Raw genomic sequence first — 24,318 nt, 5'->3', positions numbered from 1 at the left:
CAACAAATTCTTCGGAGAACACACAGCTTGATACTCTTGCTGAAGGGGATCAAGTGAAATTACAAGACAGGGAAAAGTAATGTGTCTTGAGAGGTTAAATGCAAAAGCCTGACTGCTCCTCTCAATTACCACAATCTCACTTTGTGAATTCACTAAGAAAGCTTATTTCCAAATTATACTGAGATGAGCAAGAGGATAAGTCAGCAAAATTACAAAATGAAAGCTAACCATTTTATATAATACATGCAACCCAACCAACTGATTACAACAAATTCTGTACACATTTGAAATACCATGAAAATAGTGTCTTTAATATACAGTTTATATACTTACAATACGCAGTTTAAATTTTTTCATATACATTACAGGGATATTTATTTGCACCTGGTTTAAATAATAATCCGCCTTCAGCCTTTTACACAAAAGCCCAAAACAGCACAGAATTCCACAAAAACCATGCTTCGTTTTATAACGGAAATGTACTAAGCCAAAGTTTTGGGGCTTTCTCTTTTTTGTCCCAAGTGTTACTTTTTTGACCTACCCAAAGTGAATCTAAAGAGCTAAGAACTAACAGATAATTTAAATATAATTCCAAAGATTGTCCAAGTTAAGAGAATCACTCTGCAGATCTCTGCAGATTTTCACACTGAAAATTTGGTTATTACGCACAGAAACGGTAAAGTCTGAACAACTCCGAACTATTAGGATTTGAAGACATAACAACTGAAGAGTCATTTATTGCTAGATCTCACCAAGGGGCCTGCATTTCCCCACTGCCCTGCTGTCCCTAATATTGCAAATATAAAGGACGATCTCTTGCTTTGACTAGGATTTCATTTGTACCTTCTAGCTTGTACGTGGCAACACTGCAATTTCAGAGCATCAAAAAGAGAAGCCAGGAGAGCTGGGCTAAGCCCTGCTCCTTTCACAGAGGGCTGGTGTTTGGCTTTTCAGTAGTGCGGTGTCCCCCCTGCCTGGCCCGCAGGCAGGGCTTTGCTGACCTGCACTGCAGGCAGACACCCCGCCGGGCAGTGCACAAGTAGCTGGTGCCAGCACATTTAATTTAGTAGGGAGACAATCAAGAAGCTGATTCAAGAAGAAAACATAGGAGAAAACACTTCAAGTATTTACAGATTTGAAACATGGTGGGTTTTGAGACAGTATTGCTATTTATGCTGTTTCTCTTGAAGCTGTTGTGGAATAAAGTCCACTAAAGTGGCAAGTAAAGCTGTTGTATTGGAAAAAAAACCCTCTGAACACACAGTTACTTCACACCCTTGCTTCTAGCTGGAAAGAATACTTCAAAATACATTTTCCTTCTAATTCTGCATGGACCAAATGTTTTCCGTCTCTAATTTTCTAGCTGTAGGCAATTTTTACAATACAGCAAGAATAAGAATGCAAATATGCACTTTGAGTTGATTTCAATACAGCTTTGGTTAGCCAGCCAGGCAGCGATACAAAGAACCTGAATCCTAGGCACAAGGAGCATTTAAAGGAAACAAGCATTTCTCCTCAAGCTTCCTCCCCATCCCTCCCCCAGGCAATTCTGTGTCCCCCTCCAGAAAAGCCCCCATGCCAGAATCCAGCTTTCACCACTGAAGGCAGCATCAGTCCCTGTGCTGCCATGCAACTGTTGCATAGAAAGGATGTGTTTCCTGGTGCAGGACAGACAGGCTCACACGGAATGACACGCCAGATTTTTTGCTACCAAAACCCCCCAGACAAACAAAAACTCCCGAGGATAACACACAGCTTCAGACACCGATAACTAAACAAGCACCACAGGCCTTACATTTATTTAATCTGAGGAAAGAAATACAAGAGTAGGACTGGCCTATTTTAGTAGACTGCCTCCAAAAGTAAGAGATTTTAGGTCCACTCTGGCATGATGCGTGTTGTCTGAACTCAATGGCTGCATTTCTATTAGTAGACAAAATGGGCCAGAGCCTGCTCTCAGGCCCCAAGGACAACCAATACAGCTTGCATCAACGTGGTTGAACTCCATTACCCTCCAAAACCAGGCTGGTTTCCCCCACTGCTAAGCTCCAAGCTGAGCTTGGGAGTTGTCTGGGATCACCCATTGCACAGGCTGGTTGGGTTGCACCAAACCAGGCAAGAGCCCACAGCAACAGCTCAGCAGCAAGGGACCCCCACCAGAGAGTGCCTATGCTCCGGCGCCGCCCAGTTTGCTGGTACGGCTTGCAAGTCCTGTGAAATGCTGAGTGCTGTCTTCTATTCACATCAGCTGGTAAAAAGTTCATATCACAGGGATATTCCCTAGAGCGTTTGGACACTTCTTAATCACAGTGGGAACATTAAAGTAACCCTTCATCTCAAAGTACAGCAGGCAGTGCAGCATTCTGTGACCTTTTAGAGATTTTAAGCCTCCAGGTTTTACCCCCCATCCTCCTAAAGAGACTGTGGTTCTCTGCTCAGGCCTGAAGCTCTCCTCTGCTCCTGTCCCATTTCAAAGGTTCCACCATGCCTTTATTCCCAGGGACATCCATAATACCAACACATTCACATCAGTCCATCCTGTTCAGACTGTCTTCTACAGCACCAAGGACAGTCCTGACCCCCTAACACCCCAGCAGGGAAGCTCAAGAGGAAAGCAAATACATTATTTCCCATGGGCATCAGCGCTGCCATAGCCTGGCTACCTACACAGCGGTGCAGAGGCCAAGCCACCACACTCCAGATGCCCGGATTGCTCATCACTGTCTTGACTTCACCAGAGCAGATGCTTCAGTCCAGCCTGGGCATCACAGCAGGCACCTCAACACTATAGTCATACAATTTACACAACGCAAAGGTTAGGAACACATACATCACTAAAAAAGGCTTGAAAAATTAAGGTGATCAGCAGCTAAGGGCAAAAGAAAAGGTCAAATGCTAAAACATTGTGCATAAAAATAAGCAAGCAGTGCCAAGGCAGAACAAGACAACTGGACGGACATCAATAGCAAGTCTGCAGTTAGAGGTTTTAGCTGTACTTCTGCACACAGGCTCTGCTTCTGAAATTATTGCACATTTCTGGGCCTTTGAACAGGCCAGTTGTATTTTGGTCTATGCATATGTGATGCTACTGCAGCACACTCAACGAATGCAAGTTCCATCAGGCTGCTTGCGAGAAAACACATTCCAAGCAGGTAAGCAGAAATAACAGAACAGGTGACCATCCGTAGTCAAAGAACACTATTTTCTTGGGGATGTTAATATCCCAGGGGCATTAGCAATATTTAATGCTAATATTAACAAGACTCAATTTCCCCCTTTTTTTTTTCTTTTGTCTTTTTTGGGTGGTTTCTTTTTTTTTTTTTCCCCCCCTCGAAAGAGATTTTACTTGTTTTACCTGGTATTAACAAGCCAAGCAAACCAAAGAAAAGTACCTAACATTTAAAATCTGGCCCTTTCAAATCTGAATGCTCATTTGACATAGTGAGGGTTAAAATGCAACTGACTTCAACTTGCACATGCCTACCAACAAGCATACATATCTGAACGCTACTTCGATTTGATTTAGTCTTACTTGCAGCTAAAATATTTTAGGATGCTAATTAAAAAGCATCCAGACAAAGCCATTAATCTGCTGCTAAAAGTCAATACATTAAGAAGAAGAGTAGGATTATGAACTCTTGGGGTTTTTCTATTGGGATATTTTTTGGCTCACTGCTTTCTAGTACCCACATCAATTGGGCTTTGCTCTCTGGTTAGGAACTGGTGGTTTGCATTATTGCAAGATGCAAATGATGCATCTTGGCTTCGACATGGAGACATGACATGAAATTTGCCCAGGCAACAGAAAACTCCATTTGCAAATAAATTCTTTTTAATAAGTCAATATGGTTGAGAAAACAGGCAAATCAGCCTCCCAGTTTTGTCCCTGCTCTGTATTTTCTCTTGATGCTCCTACTGGATGCCTTACAATGAACAAAGATTTTTTTGTACTTCAAAAAGGTCAGGAAGGCAAGTGATGGTGTTAACCTGGCCAGGGCTCTGCTCAGCAGCAGGTGCAAGTGAAGCTGCTTCAGCATCCCTGGCTCTGACTATATGAGGATCCTGGGCACACACACTTGCCAAGGATGGACACCACTGCCTCTTTCCAGAGGACATCCAAAAATCCTTGCATTCGGTACTACAAAGGCAGGGGATCCTGGGGTTATTTAAACACATTTCAGAGAGCTCTGCCAATTACAAGCAATCAACAACTGACTGTCAAAAGTTAACCCTATTTCTAGCCTTCTGAGCAGTTAAAATCTGAAAGGTCTCCAGGGGCAGACTAATGCCCCCTTCCCATCTCTGTGCTCCTTTCTGACTGCTACTTCTGCATGACACCTACTGCAGTGAGTTTTTGCAGCTGGGCAACTGAATTAGCATATCTTACAATGCTGCAGTCCCTCCCACTTCGACACCCACATCCTCCTAGTCCTCTGCAAACAAGTCAGGTGAACTTAAACATCACAAGTATTTCCTGTAGCACGGCCCAAAACCTCACTTGGCCCCTTCTTACCAGCACGCCATGTGCTGTTTCTGTTGTCTCCCACCTCGCTAATGCTTTATTTCAAAGGCATCCTACAGGAGTACTGTCACCTTCCCACACAGATCCGACCACAGGAATAGGACAGCACATCCAGCACATTTTCAGATCACAGTAACAGCAGCAGAGGAACCATAAGGGGGTGCCTTTCGCCAGAGCCAGGCTATTGCAAGGGCTGTGCTAGCAGGCTACAGATGCAGGCAGGATCTGCCAAAAGAAGAGTCTGTGCACCGAACTGCCTCTCCCATGAGAAAGCTGCACGACCAGAAGTCATGCTACTTACTCCGGCCACCTGACTACAAAAGCAACTTTTGAAATCTACAAGTCATAAACTTCTAACTGGCCAGGGCAGAGTGGCTCAGTAGGAAAGTGCCCCTTCTTCCTCCCCTCTGGGCAATGAGCTAAGCAAAACTCTTGTTCTAAAAACATTTGTTTTCACTCAAAGTAACATGGAAAATGTATCCACATTACAGGTAGTCAGGAAGATACCATTAATAAAAATATGCTGCAAGGATAGTGTATTAGTGGCACTTCACAGCAATTCTTAACATTTTCAGATGTAGTGTTAAAATGTTTTTGTATATCTGAACATGCTTTTGTTTACAGAAATGGAAGAAAGTCACAGCATGTTGCCAAATATTATTTGAACAGAAATAACCCCATAAGAAATACATTTTTTTTGCAGTTAACACAAAACTGTAAACTGGATTGGTGTGTGTCTTTCAGCATTACATTGTTCAGTAATAAATACGACTAAGTCTTAACAGACCATGGAGTAAAAGTTCCCTTAAGTGTTCAGTTTTTAGCAGCTGTCGAATGTTTAGGGATGCACAAGGCACCTCTGCAGATTCTCTACCTTTATTATTGACATTAAAAAAAAAACCCAAAATACCCACCAAAACCCCAAACCAAAATCTGTTCACCACTCAAAAATGTTTATCTGCATAGTAAGAATTTTTCTACTACTATTTACACGAAGGGCTTTTAGTGCAAAAAACAGGAAGTGATGTATTAGCTGAAGTGCAACAAGCACATCTTGCACAGTTTCACTACTAACTAGTTGGCATCACATCTTGGGCCGCCAGCCATTAATGAACTGTAGTATTTTCTTAACCTGCAATTTGCTTAGCTTAAAGTCTTCTGACAGAATTTCTTCAGTAAGCTGAACTAGTAAATTGCCATCAATCTTCTCTGTAACAAAAAATGATATGACATCTTCTGACAGACCAATAAACCTCAGTGATTTAGACACTTCCTCTATCGAGAGTCCAGAAAGGTCTGTGGGTGGCTGCCAAGGAGAGCCATCCCCACAAGATCTTGGTGCTAACTGGAGGTGGAGGGGAGATGAGAAGGGGTATGACACAGAGAATGTATCCTGTGTGCCCTTTTTAACGAGATACTGATCTTCCAAGAGGTCTGGAGAACCAGTTTTCGACTCCTCCTCAGCACCATCTATTTTCAGTGGCAAGGGACACATGTCTGTAACCATTTTCTCTTCACTTGACTTCGGTGCCCGAGGAGGTAAGGCAGGACACGAATGGCTCTGCTTTGCGTTGCTGACTCCCAGAGTTTTCTCATCCGTGCAGTCTAGAGAGTAACTTGCTGACTTCGGACAGCTAGACATGGTGTTCGTAAACTCTGCTGGGGTCAGTGGGGAGTACCCTGCCGGGAGCTCACACCCGTCAAAGTCAAAAGTCAAAGGTGCTGGGCAGTTTCTCTTTGGCGTGCCTGGAGTCTTCTGTCTGGGGTAACTGTAGCTCCTGCTTGGATCGAGCAGGAAATCAGTCCTATTCAGGCCTTCAGCAGTTCCTGAAAAATGGTTTGGCCAAGATAGCCTTGAAGGCAGAGCTTCAGCTGAGGGGCTTCCCAAAGGCAGTGTGCTCTCAGGCTCTTTGGATTCAGTTTTCATCATGTTACAAGGGTAGCAGGAAACAGGTGTGCTCTCAGCTGGGTTAGTGTCGCTCTCTGTGACATTGCTTAAGGAACAAAGCAAAAAGGATGTCATTAGTACAAAGAAAAAAAAAGCATCTGAACATATTCATAAATCATCTGACAGAGTCAGAGGGTGGCTGTCACAAGGAAAGAATCTTCTTTCCTCCAGCAGAACTTTTGAGATTTGAATTAACAACATGTTTGAATAATGCACTGACAGTTCTTTTACTCCTTCTACAAGCCTGACAAGATGCTGATATACCCAAAGCCTCATGTCTCGGTTTTTCAAGCTCATAAAAAAGTAGATGTCTCAATTCAGTTCTGTGTCACCTCCCAAATACTCAGTTTTTCCACTGCCAAATTCCTGAGGGACACCACCACAGAAAAGGAACAGACTCACATATACTAGGAGACATTCTAATCCTGTATTTTATATTTATATACCACAGGTGCGCCATGGTATGCAAAAGCCTGGAAGAGAGGCAGGTAACCATTGCACTAGACCCAAGCTTGACTGACTTCAGAGATGACCAGAAGCCCTTTTGGAAACAAAATTTTCATTTGTTACGGCACTTGCATGGGCACAGGGTCCTGCCCCACTGGTCACCAGTGCAAAAACTGCACCAGTGCACAGTACAATAACATAGAATAAGTTAATGCTTACTGCCAAAGGAAAGAGTTTTACCTGGAAGAGTAAGCAGACCTAGCTGTATGCGTTGAAGTATCAAGCTTTAAGCTTGCCCCAACAGTACCTTGTTTGTGTGTCCATGTCGTTAAAAAGCATGATGACAAACGCCCTTCAAAGGCACCTAAAGAAAGTTACCCTGACCTACTTCCAGGTGGTAAACTAAGCTCAGGCTGTCCGAAGGAACCGATGCTTTATATCCAGATATTCCCGAGAGACTGAGATGCCAACAAAAGCATGCAATCTGTTATCAAAAGCGAATGTTTGCTGCTTTTATGCCACTTCCTAAGAGAAAGTCTAAAGGATTGGGTTGGCCTTTGGAATTCTGGCCAATTAAGCCTGAACACTGGAAAAACAATTAGCAGATTTATAAAATCCTTACTTAATACAACAGACTGAAACCAACAGTTGAAAAAAGTTTTAATTACGCACCTCTCTCTCCTGGAAACTAACTACTCAAGAAAATCTCGGTAGTCATTCTCTGACAGCTCAGTGAAAAGTGCTTGAGGAGGGCAGCAGCTTTCAGAAAAGCAGCATAGTTTTGAATAGATTGACACAAAATTAGTTCCCTGTGTGCTTACAGTGAGTCAGAGAGGAAGCCAACCTGGACGTGCCCAGCTCAAACACAAAGCACAGATGCCTAAAATCAGCTATACTAGCGGAAAACCAGTTATAAACCTCTTCCCCAACAGATGCACTTTCCCTCTATCTAACCATCCCTCTGTCTCCATTCCGTGCCCTCCAAACTTTTTTTTCCTGTTTATGTCACCAAGACAAGTCTGCCAGTTAAAGCAGTTAGATGCAATAGCAGAAATGTTTGGGTTTTTTTTTTCCCCTCAACAAGGATACACTGCCAACTGGTCATTTCTGGCTGCTTAAAGGCCAACTGGTCTAACATACACAGTGCAAAGCATTTTTCACAAACCAAGCCATCAGGTTGCTCAATTCAGAGAAGACAGTCAGTGAGGAGTTGTAAACAACTAATGATACAGAGGAATTAAATTGATTGATCCTGTCTCTGTTCTCTAATTCAATATTAGAAATGGAAACATTTAATGATTTAAAAGATTAACAGAATTACCCAAAACTGATAAAGTAACATTTCCAAAGCAGTTCCTCATTCATCCTCCACCAAAATTAATTCACTGGGACTCAGTGCCAAAGGATGCAAGAGAAATCTCAAATACAGCTGAAGTGAGGAATCAGGCTTTTTTATAGGCAGATAAGGACAGATCATATCGGCTTTATTTGTGTTTAAAATATTGGCTGCAACCTTCTGTGATCCAGAAAATAAGATCAATGATAAAAATGGCAAGACTTGAAAAGCAACTTCACCAGCAATCTGGTTACTCCATGCGTTGCCGATTTTCTAGCAGCTTTCTCTGCAGCACTACGTCAATGCTACCAAAATAGAGATATCTGGCCTGGACCCAAGCTGGAGATTAATTTCATGTAAATATTGTCAAGTTCAAGACAAGTCACAGAATCATAGACTTGTTTAGGTTGGAAAAGACCTTTAAAATCATCAAGTCCAACCATTAACCTAATACTGCCAAGTCCACCACTAAACCACATCCTTAAGTGCCACATCTACACGTCTTTTTAAATACCTCCAGAGATGGTGACTCAACCACCTCCCTGGGCAGCCTGTTCCAATGCCTGACAACCCTTTTGGTGAAGAAATTTTTCCTAATATCCAAGCTAAACCTCCCCTGGTGCAACTTGAGACTATTTCCTCTTGTCCTATGGCTCGTTACTTGGGAGAAGACACTGATGCCCACCTTGCCACAACCTCCTGCATTCTCAAGAAGCTTTACTTCTCACTGTTCTCCTGGTTTCTTGGGAGGCAGATGTACTATTAGCTACAAAGAGAGAAAGCAGCATTTGCCAGGCCCCACATGCTGGGAGGTCTTGCGCTCAGCCTCCTGTGGAGGAGACCTTGACAGAACTATCCAACAGGCTTTCAAAAAACCAAACAAGCAGCCTTGATCTAGAGTGATCAGTGTCAGACACACAACACTAAGCTGCAAATGAGCAGTATGGCTTAGAAAGGCAATTCCAGCATAAGTTATTACACCAATTGCATCTAGGCTGAAGTGATTTCAGTGGCATTTCAGGCCAGTTTGTAATATCCAGGCAGGTAGTATCTTGTCATTGAAGAGATACTAAAAATAACAGCAACAAGACATTCACGGCAAAAAGGAGGTGAGACTTCAAAAGTCTTACATACTTTCTAGAACCAGAGGAAGAATACTGCATTGCTAGGAAAAGGTATGAGCCACATAATACAGAATTCACTGTCAACTTTGACTAGCGTGAGTGTTTTTTCCAGTTTGTGAATTAGGTTTGTGCTGAAGTGAGTTTGATCTGGAAGCTGTTTGGCCCCCTTTTGCTCCACCTTACTTTGCACTTAGTGGTGCCTGCTGGCCTCTCTGTCCTCTGTCACACCCATCCCATACAGCTGGCACAACACGTTTCTGGATTACCATGCCCCTTTTGTGCCGCACTGATCAGAGCTGGTTGCACTGCATGCACGTAGCACTGAAATCCCATGTGAAAACTAGCTTCAGGATGTTTTGGTTTGAAGATTCAAGCCCTTCAAGATTATAGAGAACTGTACGGGATTTTCCATATAGACAACCTGTGCCACCTTACAGTGAGATTACCTATAGCAAAATGAGCAGATATTTGATATAAATTGCTATGTCCTATCTAGTAAAACACAGTTTCTGCTGGAGCTTTGCTTCCTCTTGAATATTTAAAAATAACTTGACAGGTTAGCCCATTTCATAAAAAGTCAGCCACTCTGACACAGTACCATGCCTTTATAAAGGAGCGCCTTCAAAAAGAACACTGCTAAATTTAACTTTCTCAAAAAGCGCTAGTATGGGGCTCTCACAGCTCAAACACATACATGTTGTGCAGTCCTGAAGAGTAGTAGGACAGAGTAGGGCTAGGAGAGCGGGTCTGCTGTCGCGTAGGTTTGACTGTACGAGGAGGGATGGAAGGACTGGTGGAGGACGGCTTTGAACTCCGCGGTGGGACAGGGGGAGCATTCAGAAGCCTGCATTCCTCTTTTACCTGTACAAAAGAAGAACATGTAAGTAAGCAGTGAGAAAATCTGGGGAAGAGCACTTTCAACCAGATGAAACACATCTGGTTCTGCCTTGTTCTGTGAAAGGAAGTAATTAAAAAGGGAGAAGAGAAAAATTATGCTAAGTATATACATTTGCAACAGTAGGCGGCTGTCATAAAGTAGTCCGAAAGAATGCCTTGCTACCAGGAGAGCTACTAGCAATCTTTTTTTAGCATGCTCTTCAGTAGTTTGATATCCACTCATTTAAAAAGCAGCAGTAATGAAACAATGTAATATAACCTTCTAGTAACAAACAAAATCAGACCGACTGTTCTAGATATTTTACATTTTGTAAGGAGCAATTGATTAGGCTTAAACTTCATTAGTGTTGTTTATTTAGATGTAACAAACCAAGCTTACATAATGAAAAGATCTCAACAGACTTTGATGTTTCCTGACTGACTTCACCAGTGATATCAGCCATCCAAGCTCTAGGATAATTCTCAGCCTCCTTTCCCCAGGAATAGCATATGTATCTGGAGATTCTGTCCTTCTGTAGCTGTCAAAGCAGTCCAGGATAAGGCTAACTACAAAACGTGCAAGTTGAAAGGTGGGGACAAAAGAGTTTGTTCAAATAATGCACCCAGCCAACAGGTCTACTTTTTGCAGCCAGCCAACTTTGCAGTGTAAAACACATGACACTAGCACTGCTTATCTGACATCTAGTTTAGTCTGCCTGTGTAGGAGCAAAATATCAATATCCATCCCCATAGAAAAAAATGATGGAATTAAGATCTTAATCTCGTCAGTACATATCTGTGAGAGCAACTTTATTTAGTTGGGGTAGAGGTGAGCAAGGCTCTTGAGAATTAGGCTGTCAAGCAGGATTTTTAAAGACCCACCACCTCCCCCTGGGCAGGAGGAGACCTCTAAGTTCTCCTTGTCTGAAACAGTCTTAGATAACAACACTGCAGAACTAAAAGTTATCGTAGCAGTTCTGCAACACATAATTAGCAATTAAAGTGACTTAATTTATTTAAAAACAAAATAAATGTGGAACCTTTTGCAATCCACTTCAGTGCTTTCAAAATGCAACAACCCATTTAGTACTTTTCTGAAATGGAAAACTGGGGACTAGGACATTGTAGTACATTTTTTCCCTAATTCAAAACAAGTCAAAATTACAGGAAATGCCCGACAGCATAAAACACTGAAATAAATCTTGCTCTAAGGGTGCTTATTTGCTCTTTCAAGAAAAAAAAATATCAATTTTATTCATGTTTGTTATTGAATTCAGGCATAAAACTCTTCAACCATTTTAGTGCTGTGCCCCAAGAATGCCTAAGGACTTCAGTCCCATCGTGTCCCCACCCCCCGCCCCCCCGCTCCGCAGTCAGACTATGCAAAGTTAATACTGCATGCTATTGAATAAATATATATACTCATGGGGGTTCGAGACCATTCAGGGGAGCTCCTGGAGCACAGCAGACGGTCAGGGGGTTAAAGGGATTCTTTCCTGGGAAGACTGCCGGCATTCATAGGTGCTGGCGTAACAAACTATGCCAAGCTCCCTTGCTGACCTAGATTGCCGATCAGAACGAGGCCATAAATAATACCGTTTTGCGGTCCCAGTTGGTCCCTGTCACAAGACTGTGATTACAGATGCCAGACACAGCCTTCAGGAAACCCAGCAAAGGAATAAAAGGAGAGATTTTGCAGACTAAACTGACAGGGGCAAGGGGAAACTTCAGAGAAGAGCTACCCTCACTAGGTCCAAGACAACAGCAATGAAATAAGTGTGGGAGAGGAGGGGAACAGTCACAGTGCGGCACGACGATCACCTCGATGGCTGCTGCTGCTCTTAGTAGACAACACTCTTTCGCCCAGAAGCACTAGATGTCATACGGCTGCCTGATACAGACAAAGTGCATTTGCACTGCACGTCCTGGGACTTTTATTTGTCACCATCTGAGTCCTCCCATCCTCCAACACTCCTTCCTGTGACATGGGGACAGTGACCCCTTTCCAAAGGTGTGAGGTGCTACGCTGATTTTAAGACCTCTGGTCCTGTTCCTTGGTGCCAGCCCAAGCCCTGCCAGCAGCACCTGGGGCATCACTCCTGAATTGGGCATCGCAGGTGCCCGTCACAGTGATGCTTTCGAGGCTGCCCAGATAAAACCCACCCCATCACTGGCAAGACCACAAGCGTAATGCAAAGTGGTTCAATGCTCCTTGCCAACAGCAGCCTGAACTTCCAGCACACTCCATCAGGGACATGCTTTAAATCAATCAGGAAAACAGACTCTGATTTTATGCAAATTAGTGTTTGGGGACTGAAGCAATTTCTAATTTACAGGCCTTATTTCAGAGAGCATTTCCCCCCTCCCTCCCCCTTCTGCCTTCATGCTACTTTGATTTTCTAAAAGGTATTTAAAAAATACATGATATATCAGAATTCTTCAACCTGCCAGAGAAAAGAAAACCAGAACAACTTCTGAAATACCCAACTGTCCTTTTTTCTCCTGCAAACAGCTCCTGTACACACATTTAAAATTTAGTGCATGCAAAAATACAATTGTCAGCCAACCTTCAAACAGAAATCTATGGAATATCTTTCTAGAGGGAGTGATGACTAAACCGCATGTTCATCAGCAGCTCTTGAGATCTACTTATTCTATAAATAACCTACGTGGAAACCATGCAAACATCTCCTCGGCCCCAGCCCACTGATGAATTCAGTAGGTCACTGATACTCATTCCAAAGCTGTTCCAGGAAGCCACAAACCTGAGTCTATATTATCATCATCTACGGAGATGTAGACTTTTTATTTTATTTTTATGGGGTTACAACCCCTGCCCACCCCTAAATGCAAGATACTATCTTTAGCAGAAATTTTTTCTTCTACGTGGCTAGAAAGCAATACCGAAATTGCTGACAGCACTCACATGTTACCTCAGTAATGTAAGACACGTAACAAAATTGCACATTTCAAAAAGACCTTAACAGGCAGCATACACATCTATATCTCAAATGCCACCCTGCTGCCCCCAGAAGGGAGCTGCTATGCAATGAGATCTCCCCAAATGTGAGGGTCCACACCGATGCTGTGCAGATGCTCCCTCAGCATCCCATCACCCATGCCTCAGGCATGATCCAGGGGGCCGGCTCCCCCCTGCCAGCAGGGCTGCCCTCACCCCAGCACCCCCTCGCTCTCCCACCCACTCCCTAGTGCTGGCTCCGGCACTCTGACCCCGTGCTGAAGCAGTTCAGCTCACAGAAAACAGCAGGAAACTAATCATTTTCCAGATCCAGACCTGGCCGCTTGCCCAGGCGCAGGAGTGCCAGAGCCAGCACAAAAGAGGAGCCAGGACCATGTGGCTGGGAAAGGAGGAGGAGGGTGGGACCAGCCCCACGCCAGTTTACGTCAGTGTAGGGTGCCAGGGAACCTCATCCCAGTATGGTGCTGCTGGGTACTTGGTCCCAGTCTGGCCAAAGCTTCAGTGCATACCTGACCTCGCAGGCAAGGGAGTGCTCGTGGGTTCCTGCACTTAGACATTACACATAAACACACTTTACTACGAACGCATAATGTCTTGACTTCCCTGTCTTTGCACAAGCTGCTGCAGCTGCTTTTTGGGGAAGTTTTGGCAGCGTAGTCAAAGGGCTGCAGTTGTGCGTTTTGTGTCTGCACTGGCATCCTCCTTCCCTCCCCTTGCCACACCGCCCCAGCAGCTGCACAGCCTGGCCAGGGGGATCTCCACAGCACTCCGCTGCAGGCTAACCCAGCACAAATAAATGCAGCTTTCAACCAGATTGTGACCTGGATCATGATGGGAAGGCTACAGTCAAAGCTGCTGGACTGTTAGATGGCAATAGGAAAGGGATGGGATCACTGTGGTTTGCTGCAGTTTGGTCTTAGATTAGTCTCGGTTTACTGTGCAGCCATGCTCTTGAAAATACCACAGCACTTGCAAGTGGAATGATTTTTTAATTTAAATTCCACCAGAAAAATGGCAAAACTGATTTGTTAAATACTAATATCCACCAAGAGTCACATGATGTAAGTACATATCATTTACATTTTGCTAAAGGCTCCTAGACACCTTTCCCTGGGGGAATTTTTCTTTTTTTTTTTTCTTCCAAATAACTGTGTCAAGTGACCACACAACGGGTAGATTTTCTGGCCAGCCCACATAAGCTCCTGTTGATAAAACATATTTGTATTTTTGCCTCTGAAGTCTCCATGACATTTCAGATTCGTAGTGATTTCTCCCACAAGTTTTCATTAGAAACCCTAGGACCAAAACCATGCTATGTTTAAAATCGAGTCCTCTACAAGGCTCATTTATCAACTCTGCAGAGTTCTTATTTAAACATATTTTCTTTCAATAAGCACTACAGAGCGATTAGTTCAGGTCTAGTTTGATACAGTTTCCCTGGGGACAACGACACTTTATAGTCTTCAAAATCTGCCACACACTCCTTAACAGACAGGACAATCCCACACCAACAAACACTTCAAAACCATAACAATTCTAGCTGTCATCATTATCAGGGCCTGTTAACTGAAGATGCACACCCCAAGGTGATCTGAGGCTGTTCAAAGTGGGGTGGTGCCCCACACACTTCAGCCACAGAAAATATGAGAAAGCATGGAGGCCGTGCGGAGAGATGATGTGGAAAGCAAGGGAAGGAAGTGACCCGGCAATTCTTAGACCTTGTTTGTGTGAGCAAAAAACCCCCAGAAACACTAACACAAGGACATAATAATGAACATGCTGTATAAGCTGTAGAACTACTTGTCCATACAAGCTGGTAATTTTGAATGCAGAAACCCTGAGAATCTAAAAAGCAAATGCATTCATGTTAGTGAAGTGAGGGATCACATGGTGAATATAACTGGTAGTTCCCCCACAGAAGTTTGACGCTGCCCTGCACTGGACACTACACAGTAACAAGGATTTAGGACTACTTAGAAAAAAATTAAAAAATCCAGAAAGTATCAGGATTAAGCTACTAGATCAGTTATATTAAATATACTTCGGTGATTTTTAGGACATGACTTACACTTGGTAGGAAACTAGTTGGAAGTTGCACAGCCCAAAAAGTCTCACCATCTCCTTGCCCTCCATGTGCCCCCGCTCCCAAGTCTTCCCTAAAAAACATCCCCAAGCAAAGTTCACCAGCTAAAAAAAGAAACAAACCAATATAAATAACACTGACTTACTGCTTCAGATTTGGGAGGCACTGGAGGTGGAGGTAGGGAAACATCTGAAGACTTTGTGGTTGCTCCAACAGTTGCAGGCACAGGAAGAGATGCGGTACCACACTTTGATCGGAAAGACCCTCTGGAGTTGTCACATTTGTTCTTCTCGCTTAGCGAGCGAGAGAGAGGCTGTTCACCAGCTTTTCCAGACCCTTGGTCCAACCACAGCTCTTCATAAGGAAGTTCTGGTTTTGTAGGCAGAAACATCGATTCTTCGGTAACTTCAGGAAAAAGGTAATCACTGCTACTGTCACCAGACTCCTGGTACTGAAGAGCATCGTGAGAGAAGAGCGCCCACTCGTTACACAAGTCCCTGCAGCCATGGAGGTTCACTTCACTATTCCCATGCAAGTTGTTTCCATAGACGCACACCGAGAGCCGGTGGAAGGACTGCGTCAGCTCGTCCCGTGCGTAGCTGAGGGAGTTGGGCACGTGGCTGTGCCCCGTGCATCGGCTCTTCTTCGGGCTCTTGCAGTCTTCATTCCAATCAGTTTTCACATCTCTCACGGCACGGGAATACTCATCTATGTCAAACTGTTCCTGGCATATATTAAACCAATGCTGGATGAGGGATTCGTGCCACAGCTCCCCCTTCACCAGACTGTCAGGTAGAGTAAATTTCGGAAGCGTCAAGTGCAAGGGAAAATGCATGGGAATAATTTTGTTGCCGCGAAGCACGCAACAAACCACCACAGTCTTTGTTTGAATGTTGACAAACTTGTACCTGTGCCCTTCACGGATAAAATGCAGGTCATAAGGGTTTCTTGGTGTAGGACTCGGCACAGTCACGTTAACAGGCAGCCTGGTTTTTTCTACTATATTGCGAATCGTATGCTCACCTTCTTGCATCTGCACCTCCAGTGGGCTGCGAGTGCTAAACTTGCCCTTACACTGGAAAGGGAGACTGATGCTTTCGTTGGTCCTGTGGTTCATGCAGATGAGGCAGGGCATTTTGCCTCTGCCTAGCTTACTAATTGAATTGAGTTTCCCAATTTTTTTGAAGATAGTGTTGAGTCGTGACTTCTCCTTAGAAGATTTTGCATAAAGGATTTCAGCTTGCCCCATTAAAGTGAGCTCATCCCCAGTACTAAGGGTAATGTTGTAAACCTCAGTGTCTTCATTGCATTCACCTGAAGCCACCTGCAAAATAATAACAAAAAGTTTGGTTTCCCCCACTGAAGATAATACTTCAAATCATATCAAATCTATTAAGACTGAACTTACAAGACCACATATGGGGAGAAACTAAACTCACTTTATTTGAGGAGCTGAGTAGTTAAGCACAATGTATTTAACCTGAAGTTTGGCCATATGAACTTTTTTTATTGTTCTGCACATTCCTGCATCTTACTTGAGGGGAAACAACCACCTGAAACTGCCAAAGAAGGCATGAGAAAAAACATAACCAGTTTTTAAAGAAAGGACAAATCCACATATCCCAGCAATTCAAACAGCCACTTGCACCATACAGCTATGACAGAGCAAATCTGGATTCCCTTGGGTATCTTTTTCCCGTCCCCTTGCTTTTGCTGTTTGCTGGAACTTATTCACCAGGCTCTTGAGGGAAGCAAACTTCTTCTTTCACCATCTTCAGCTCCCCGAGGAACAGAAAAGATGATGTCATCACTATAGATGAAGCATATCCCTTTGATATAATCTCTTCCAGGCTAGGCGGAATGACAGATGACATTATTCCTTGAAGAAGTCAAGGATATCTGTCTACCCCACATGCATAACTCCCCCTCTGCTTTGCTCTCCTAGTCATAGACTTCCTTCCCCATTTTTTTGATCACAATTGCAATTTAAGAGATTAAACAACATATGCACAGCCATGTGTGTGCTTTTCTAGTATGGAAGTTGTACTGGAGAAAAAAAAAAAAAAGCAAAAAGCAAAACAGATGTCCAAGGCTCATTTGTTCCTGAAGTTATTTCCTTAAGATTAGAATAACTCTTTACAGAAAAGATTGCTCTACTTCACATTTGCGTGGTTTAATGTGAAAAGCCCTTTTCAGGGACCTAACAGAACCCACCAAGTTCTTCCTCAGCAGCAGCAGCAATCTGCTCATAAAGGAAGATGTGTCAGATAAACGCTACTGGTCTGTTACAGACCATTTTATTTGGAAATATTGAACACACTAAAAAAATTGCAAAGGAAAACATATGCTAAATTTGTACATCCCTTCCTCACCTTCGCAACCCCTAAGGACTTCACGGAGCTGTGTGCAGTTCAAATATCAGGCTTGAAACTCCAGTATCATCACAGAACAGCCACTGCATGAAATCAAGGCTGTAATTCCAATCAGTTATTAACTGAGAAGTGCTGCAGATAAGGCATCCCCTTGGAAGATGTGATCTGCAATTCACCCATATTTGTGGAGGTGTGATTATCTTCTGTGAGCCCCTCAGTGCAAACGCCCAGGCAGCACGGCCGAGGTGTGCCGCCTTAGCCGTTCAGTCTCGGGGCTTCCGCATAGGAAGTCCTCCAAGCCCTGAATTATCTAAACAAACACTAATTGGTCTAATCCAGGAAACTACTAGGATTTATGGGACGTAATACTCATTCACAGTTCACACCGCTGGCCAGACAGCATTTTGAAACGCCACGACATGAAAGGAAAGTGCTTGGGTTTTTGTGCGGCTAACACCGGTGTGACACTCATTGCTGGTTTCTCCTCAGAACGGCGGCAGAGCACTGCTTGTGAGCTGCGGCCACACAGCCCTGCCCTCGGTGGAGCTGGTGAGGACTGAGGACACACAGGGCTCTGTGCATATACCATTCATTCCCACCCTCTCTTTCTGGGAGGGTGCGTTCCGTAAGAATACCGGTTTCTAGTATCAACAAGTCCCCACAGATGGCTTCTTTGGACAACGCCAGCTACGCTGTCAGATATTTTAACCTGAGCTGCTGCAGTTACAGCTTGTTCTCTCTTCCTGTGGGACACTGGCTGGAGCGAGGGAGGTGTCACAGCCTATGGCTGTGGGAGCTCCCGCTTGGCCAACTCGCAGATCCCTGGTGATTCACAAACAAACAAGCCACTGTAGAAGGAAATGATGGGTCAGATGTGAAACCACAGAGGTAACTAACTGGCCAAGCTTCACAACAAAGATCTCATGAAGCAGCTGCTTGTTAATGGCATCCATTTCAACCAGCCAAACAGTAAATGGATTTTTAGATTCAACTGGCACATTTAAAGACAGTTATTATCAATTAAAAAAATCTGGGAAACTTTTTTTTTTTTTTTTTAAATACAGTTATAGGATAACAATAGGTGAAATGAGGCTGAATTTTACTGTGCTGGAACAAAAGAAAAATCATGCCATGTTTCTAGTGGATGGTATCCCTGCCCATGGCAGGAGGGTTGGAACTAGATGATCTTTAAGGTGTCTTCCAACCCAAACCATTTTATGATTCTATGATTATGCTCCTTTACAGCAGTGGGTTAAGTCTTAAATTAACCTAACAGGGTTATGTTTTAAATTTTAAGACTCCCACAAATTCAATAACATTCAGAAGCCAATTACATCTACCGCAGAATACAGCCATCAGGAAAACAATGAATGATTATCTAGGAAACGCGTTCTTTGGGGAAAGCTCAGGTACGTAGTTTCTTTTGTTTAAGGAAAGGTTAACTCAGAAAAATAGATTTTGGTAACACCTGAGACAATAGCCTATCCTGGACTCCAATTGTTCTAATTTGTTATATTTTGAAGTAGAAGTTGTTAATCACTTGGACACATAGAAACTCCTTATAAAGATGATTTGTGGCTTTATACTGCTTGTTATACCTGCTAGATTTTATTAGACTAATGCAAGCATTTCATTCACTTCAGATATACAGTTCAATTTTATTTTTTTTTGGTAGAGCTCTTTTTAACTGTTAAGTCTGATTCATAGTTACCACATAAGGTTTTTACTATTAAAGCCAAGAGACCAGTCATAGCGCTACACACATTTATATAATACATACCACATTAATTTTTTATTTTTTTTACAGGTCACAAAAAATGGGTAAAGATTTTTAAAATAGAAAGAGTCTTCAGGAGAGCTATTAGCAGAAAAAAAAATGCAAATATTTTTAAAGGAAGTTGACTAAATTCAGTAAGACAATATCCCATTTTTCTTTTATAAATGTGCCTCCCAAGACAAAGAATCAGCTAGTACAACTCTTCATGTTAGCATATGTGCATTTTCCCTCTCAGCCGAGAGGCACTATGCCCTGACTGCTACATTAAAAAGCTACTGGCTTCAGTGCTGTTTAAGGATGTCTCAAATAAATCAAAGTGTTCCAAAACTGACCCAAAACATGACAGGTAATACCGCAGAGCTCTAACATGAAGCATCCCTTCACATGGGATGTCAGGCAGGCCACCTCCTGAGGCCACTGTGAGGCAATGGTGCTCACTATCCATGCTCCTTTCAGAGCAGAAACCCTCTAGCAGGTGCATCCACGTAGGTATGAAGCAGCAGGTCCGCTTCTTTCTTACTCAAGCCACGCACCAGATGCTGGAGGAAAGGGGCAGCCACAGCAGTGCATGACCAGTGCAAGACACTGTGGTGCACAGCCTGTGTGTACTGGGGACAGAGGGGGAACAGAAGAAAACCTTCTCAGAGCTGAGGCTTGTACCCTCATAGGGCTGGCATCAGTCCACAAGGCAAAGGGGAAAAAGAGGACTAAAGCACTAATTCTCAAGGTGAAGTACTATGAATCGCTTGCAAGTTTGGAGCTAAAACCTACACATGAACTGATCTCAAAAAAGTCTCTATTGCAGCATCTAAAAATGCCAATGCAGGTTACAACCTTCTATATGTGCTTTTTGGAAACTCAGGACAAGTTTATCAGAGCCAAAAGAATTGAAATCAATCACTGTACTGCATTAAAATTGTAAAAAATAAAAAGTGCAAGGTTTTTGCTATAGATTGGTTTCTGCAAAAATGTACACTGTATGGGCCAACACAGTTAAACCACTGTGAAAAGAGGATTACGTTAAAAAAAATAAACAAACCAGATATTAAAAGTACACACCAGCCAAACAATGTCTTTGACAGGAAAAAAAGGAATCATTATAGGGCTAACTAACTAACCCACCTCTCCATCCTGGAAAGGATCTGCACAGCCTCTCCAGGGAGATGGAGTGGTATCTTCAGGACAAAAATGATATCCCAGAAGATTTGAAGGGTCCTGCAACACTAATTGGGCTGGTTTTTAGAGTGCAGGAATGAATGGCTTGTCCAATGTTCAATCTATCAGACCATATTTTTGCTTTTTAAGAGAACTTTTGTGAATTGCCCTCGGTATGATATGGGGCTTTTGCTGATAGATCTGTTTTTAACTCTTAATGCAAACAACTTCCTGAGTATTTGTACAGTCCAATATCTGTACGTAACCACAGCAGCCAACTGCAGAAATACAATGCTGTTGCTTCAGCAAAAGCTAGGGCCCTGAGGTAGCTCAACTTTCTTAACAATATTTTTTCTACCTAGCATGGAGAAACAAAAAAAATCCTCATCTTTGTAGTGCAATGCTGTTACATAAAATTAGCTGCAATTATGCACTGAATATTAATACAAAAAAGGTTATCACCTATCTGGTCAGTGAAGAAAAGACAGAATGCCTCTAATTTTCCATCAGGAACAGATTAAATACCTACTGACTGAGTGAAATTAGCTTATCCCCAGAACATTGTACATTACTGTGCCTATAGATGCTGCTGGCCACTAGGTACCTGTGGCAACCGACTGGGTATCCAAGCACAGTACTGATATGTACATACATAGATCCAAAGAAGTTACCAGAAGTAGTTTTAGCCATTACAAAAGTTGGGTTTAATCTAAAACAGGGGTCCTCAAATACGGCCTCCCAGGGTCCTCAGTCCGGCCCCTGGTATTTACAGAACCCCCCCGCCCCCCCCCCCCCCACCGGGGGTTGGGGGGGAAACCAAGCAGCCGCAGATGACTGCCTGCCACTGCATCCATGTGCCGGCCCCCTGGTTAAAAAGTGTGAGGACCCCTGGTCTAAAATTTTTGTTTGCTATTCTGTGCAAAGTGACTCCACCTTCCAATCCCAGCTCTGCTTGCTGGCACATGTTATAGCCCTCCTTCAAGTATCTGGCAGGTCCCAACCCCCCTGCCTCAACACACCGCCCAGAAAGCCCACCTAGCTGCAAAACTGTGGGGAAGGGAGGGAGGGAGACCCATCCCCTCTGTCTCCCCTAGGATAAGATGGATTACTTTTCCCTTTAACAACTAATACATGAAGTAAAAATAAAATAACCATCTTGAAGAAGATCCCGCAGCCTGTCACAGCGAGAAGGCAGTTTGCTGAACAGCAGTGCTAGCTGTAAAATCCTGCTGGAGCAGCAAAGCATTTACATGGAGGAACAAAGTTTGCACCAAGTTGAACCATAACCATGGCATATCAGCACATGCAAGCAGACCTCAACGATCACAGACAAAACCATGCAGTTGCTGTCTGATGGCACCTTGTAACTCTACAGGCTCTTTCTTCAAAAATTATCCGTGAAAGACTTGAGCGTTTGAAACAAGAAAGAATTCCCAGACTTCAGAGTTCATCCCCCGCGTAAATGTTTTTATATCTGGTTAGCTATCTTCTGATACTGTTCTGAATTTAAATGGGCACACTGCACTGGACAGAAATCAACCGCATTTAGTATTCCTCCCTTTGCTCTAATCAGCTTGACAGGATCTCCCCTATATTAAAATTTTAGCATATATAATTCTCTTGCATGTAAAGGGTTATTAAACACTTTAATAGATTCTGTTAAGTTCATTTACTTTTTGGAAGATGACAATCTTGGAATAGGCTTCTATGAAACTGGAAAAACTGCCATGAGAAATACTGCCAAGATAACTGTGTAAGTAGGTTAAACCTGGATTATTATTACTGTTATTTATGTTAAGGAGTATCACTATAATACTTTTTAAAAATTGATTTTATATCTAACAGTAAACTATACTTATTTCTCAGTTTGCTAAATATGACGAAGAGTTTCAAGAACATTCATATGAAACTCAAGACACAACATTTTACATTCAAACAAGTCTTTCTCCCTAAAAAAATCAAAGCTGCATGTTTTACTCTACAACTCCTTTGATTTGGTCATTGAACAACCGAGAAGTAATGGCACAGCACTGGATAAGGCTAGCAGTCCCAAGGTTAGACTGATTTTCTTGGGTAAAAATTAAATTTTCTTGTTGCCTTGATTTGTCCAGCTACGTCCTAAATGTACAAAAGTGTTCCAACTTTCTCATGTAGCCTTCATTGACGAAAGGCTCTATTTCATGGGTTCAGGTTAATGGAGAGCATAAATGAAAACAACATACTGTCTTGAAAAGCATGAGTCTGTGTTGCTAAATGAATTAACTGATCAGCTCTCGCGCTTCAGCAGTCTTCAGCAATCTTGTTTCACCTATAAAAATCGCAAACTAGCTGATGTCCCCCAACTCTAGCAGTACAAGTAAGAGAAAAAGCCATTAAAAGATTGTTATACAAACCCTACCTTGCTACACACAGGACCAGGAAACTCTATACTGGTTTTGCACCAGAGGTATCAACCAGTTTCCCCTGTAGGGTACATGATGAGGATCTGTGCCACTGCATCCCAGTTCTAGGATGCTCTTCTACCAGTCTTAGGTGGTGTACCAACTGAAGCAAACCAGACAAGCCAAAGAACCACCCTGCTCTGCTGGCAGAACTGACCTGCCTTGGGGTAGTGTCACACATATGGGTATGACAAGGAAGAACAAGTTCTCTGTTTCATGCCCTGCTCTGCAGTGTTTGGTGATAGCAAGCCCTCTGACATTCATGAGATTGCTGACCCTTTGACGAGCTCAAGAGGAGTGCACATGCAAACAAACACACATGCACACAGAGAACAAGTGTGTCTTTTGGTTTTTTGTTTTATTCACAATGCTATTTAGCTGCAGTAATTTTGAGACTAGCAACCCCATCATTTCACCCTGCATGCTCTCTGAGAACAAGGCTTTCTGGACAGGGATTTGAGCAGCTGCTGCTTAGCAGAGAATAAAATTCAGACTGCTAGAGGGGGAGGACAAAGTGGGCAACAAACAACATTTGTTTAAAATCTGGCAGAAGCATCCTAATTAGATGAATTATTGGATGGATCATCAGGACTGCTCCCCAAAGTGCCATAGGACAGGAGAGCGCTTAGAGGACGTGTTGATTTAAGACTGCAAAAAGCATCCCAAAGAGCATCATCACCGAATGCAGAACATTAAAGGCTCATTTGTCTCAAAAAAAAAAAAAAAAAAAAAAATCACACTTCCCACACAGCGCCGTTGCTCACTTGCCACATATATAAAGGTTGTAACAGTTAATCATTTGGACAGAGATAAATATTTATTCAGGGACTACCTTAACGTTGAATGTTATTTCCTCCATGACGTAAACTCGTTCAGGAAATGCTTTAGCCACCTCCTCCACACTGTTAAAATACTGCACTGGCTCCTTAATATCTCGGTCTTGTTCCAGAAGCTTAAACTGCCCTGAAAACAGATGATAAACAGAAGAGTTTTAAGATATTTATATTGGACAACTGTCACTGTGGCAACTGCTGGGTCAACTTCTTCACCATTTTGCTCGGTGGATTTTTCCGGTTATTAGCAGCCAAACAAGACGACAAAAGATTGCAAGGAGTCTCCTGAACCTGCCGTGAAAGACATCCCATTTCACCAGGTCAGAACGAAAAGAACATGTGGGAGCCCAAGTTAAATTTAAATAGATCCTTTTATCACACGCTCTCTAGAAATAGTAAATAAGTACAGAGACATTTGTGTACT

The 24,318-nt window shown here is 43.0% G+C and overlaps 1 protein-coding gene across 2 annotated transcripts in view; it reads right to left on the bottom strand.

The window, feature by feature from the left end:
- Window positions 1-283: 283 nt before the first annotated feature.
- GAREM1 (GRB2 associated regulator of MAPK1 subtype 1) overlaps window positions 284-24,318 on the bottom strand; it is a 107,119-nt gene continuing 83,084 nt past the window's right edge. The window contains exons 3-6 of one of the 2 annotated variants that reach the window (XM_056332470.1): window positions 23,894-24,024; window positions 15,462-16,640; window positions 10,072-10,238; window positions 284-6,516 (exon numbers count right to left, since the gene is read on the bottom strand). In XM_056332470.1, coding sequence (XP_056188445.1) covers window positions 5,607-6,516; window positions 10,072-10,238; window positions 15,462-16,640; window positions 23,894-24,024 — 2,387 coding nt within the window. In that variant the 3' untranslated portion in view covers window positions 284-5,606. The remainder of the gene's footprint in view (window positions 6,517-10,071; window positions 10,239-15,461; window positions 16,641-23,893; window positions 24,025-24,318) is intronic. The other variant, XM_056332472.1, reaches the window with a different exon arrangement.

The sequence above is a fragment of the Falco biarmicus genome, chromosome 3, assembly GCF_023638135.1.
Source record: "Falco biarmicus isolate bFalBia1 chromosome 3, bFalBia1.pri, whole genome shotgun sequence".
Classification (NCBI taxonomy): domain Eukaryota; kingdom Metazoa; phylum Chordata; class Aves; order Falconiformes; family Falconidae; genus Falco; species Falco biarmicus.
Note: the sequence above shows the minus strand (reverse complement) of the source record. Positions and strands in the feature narration are given on the sequence as shown.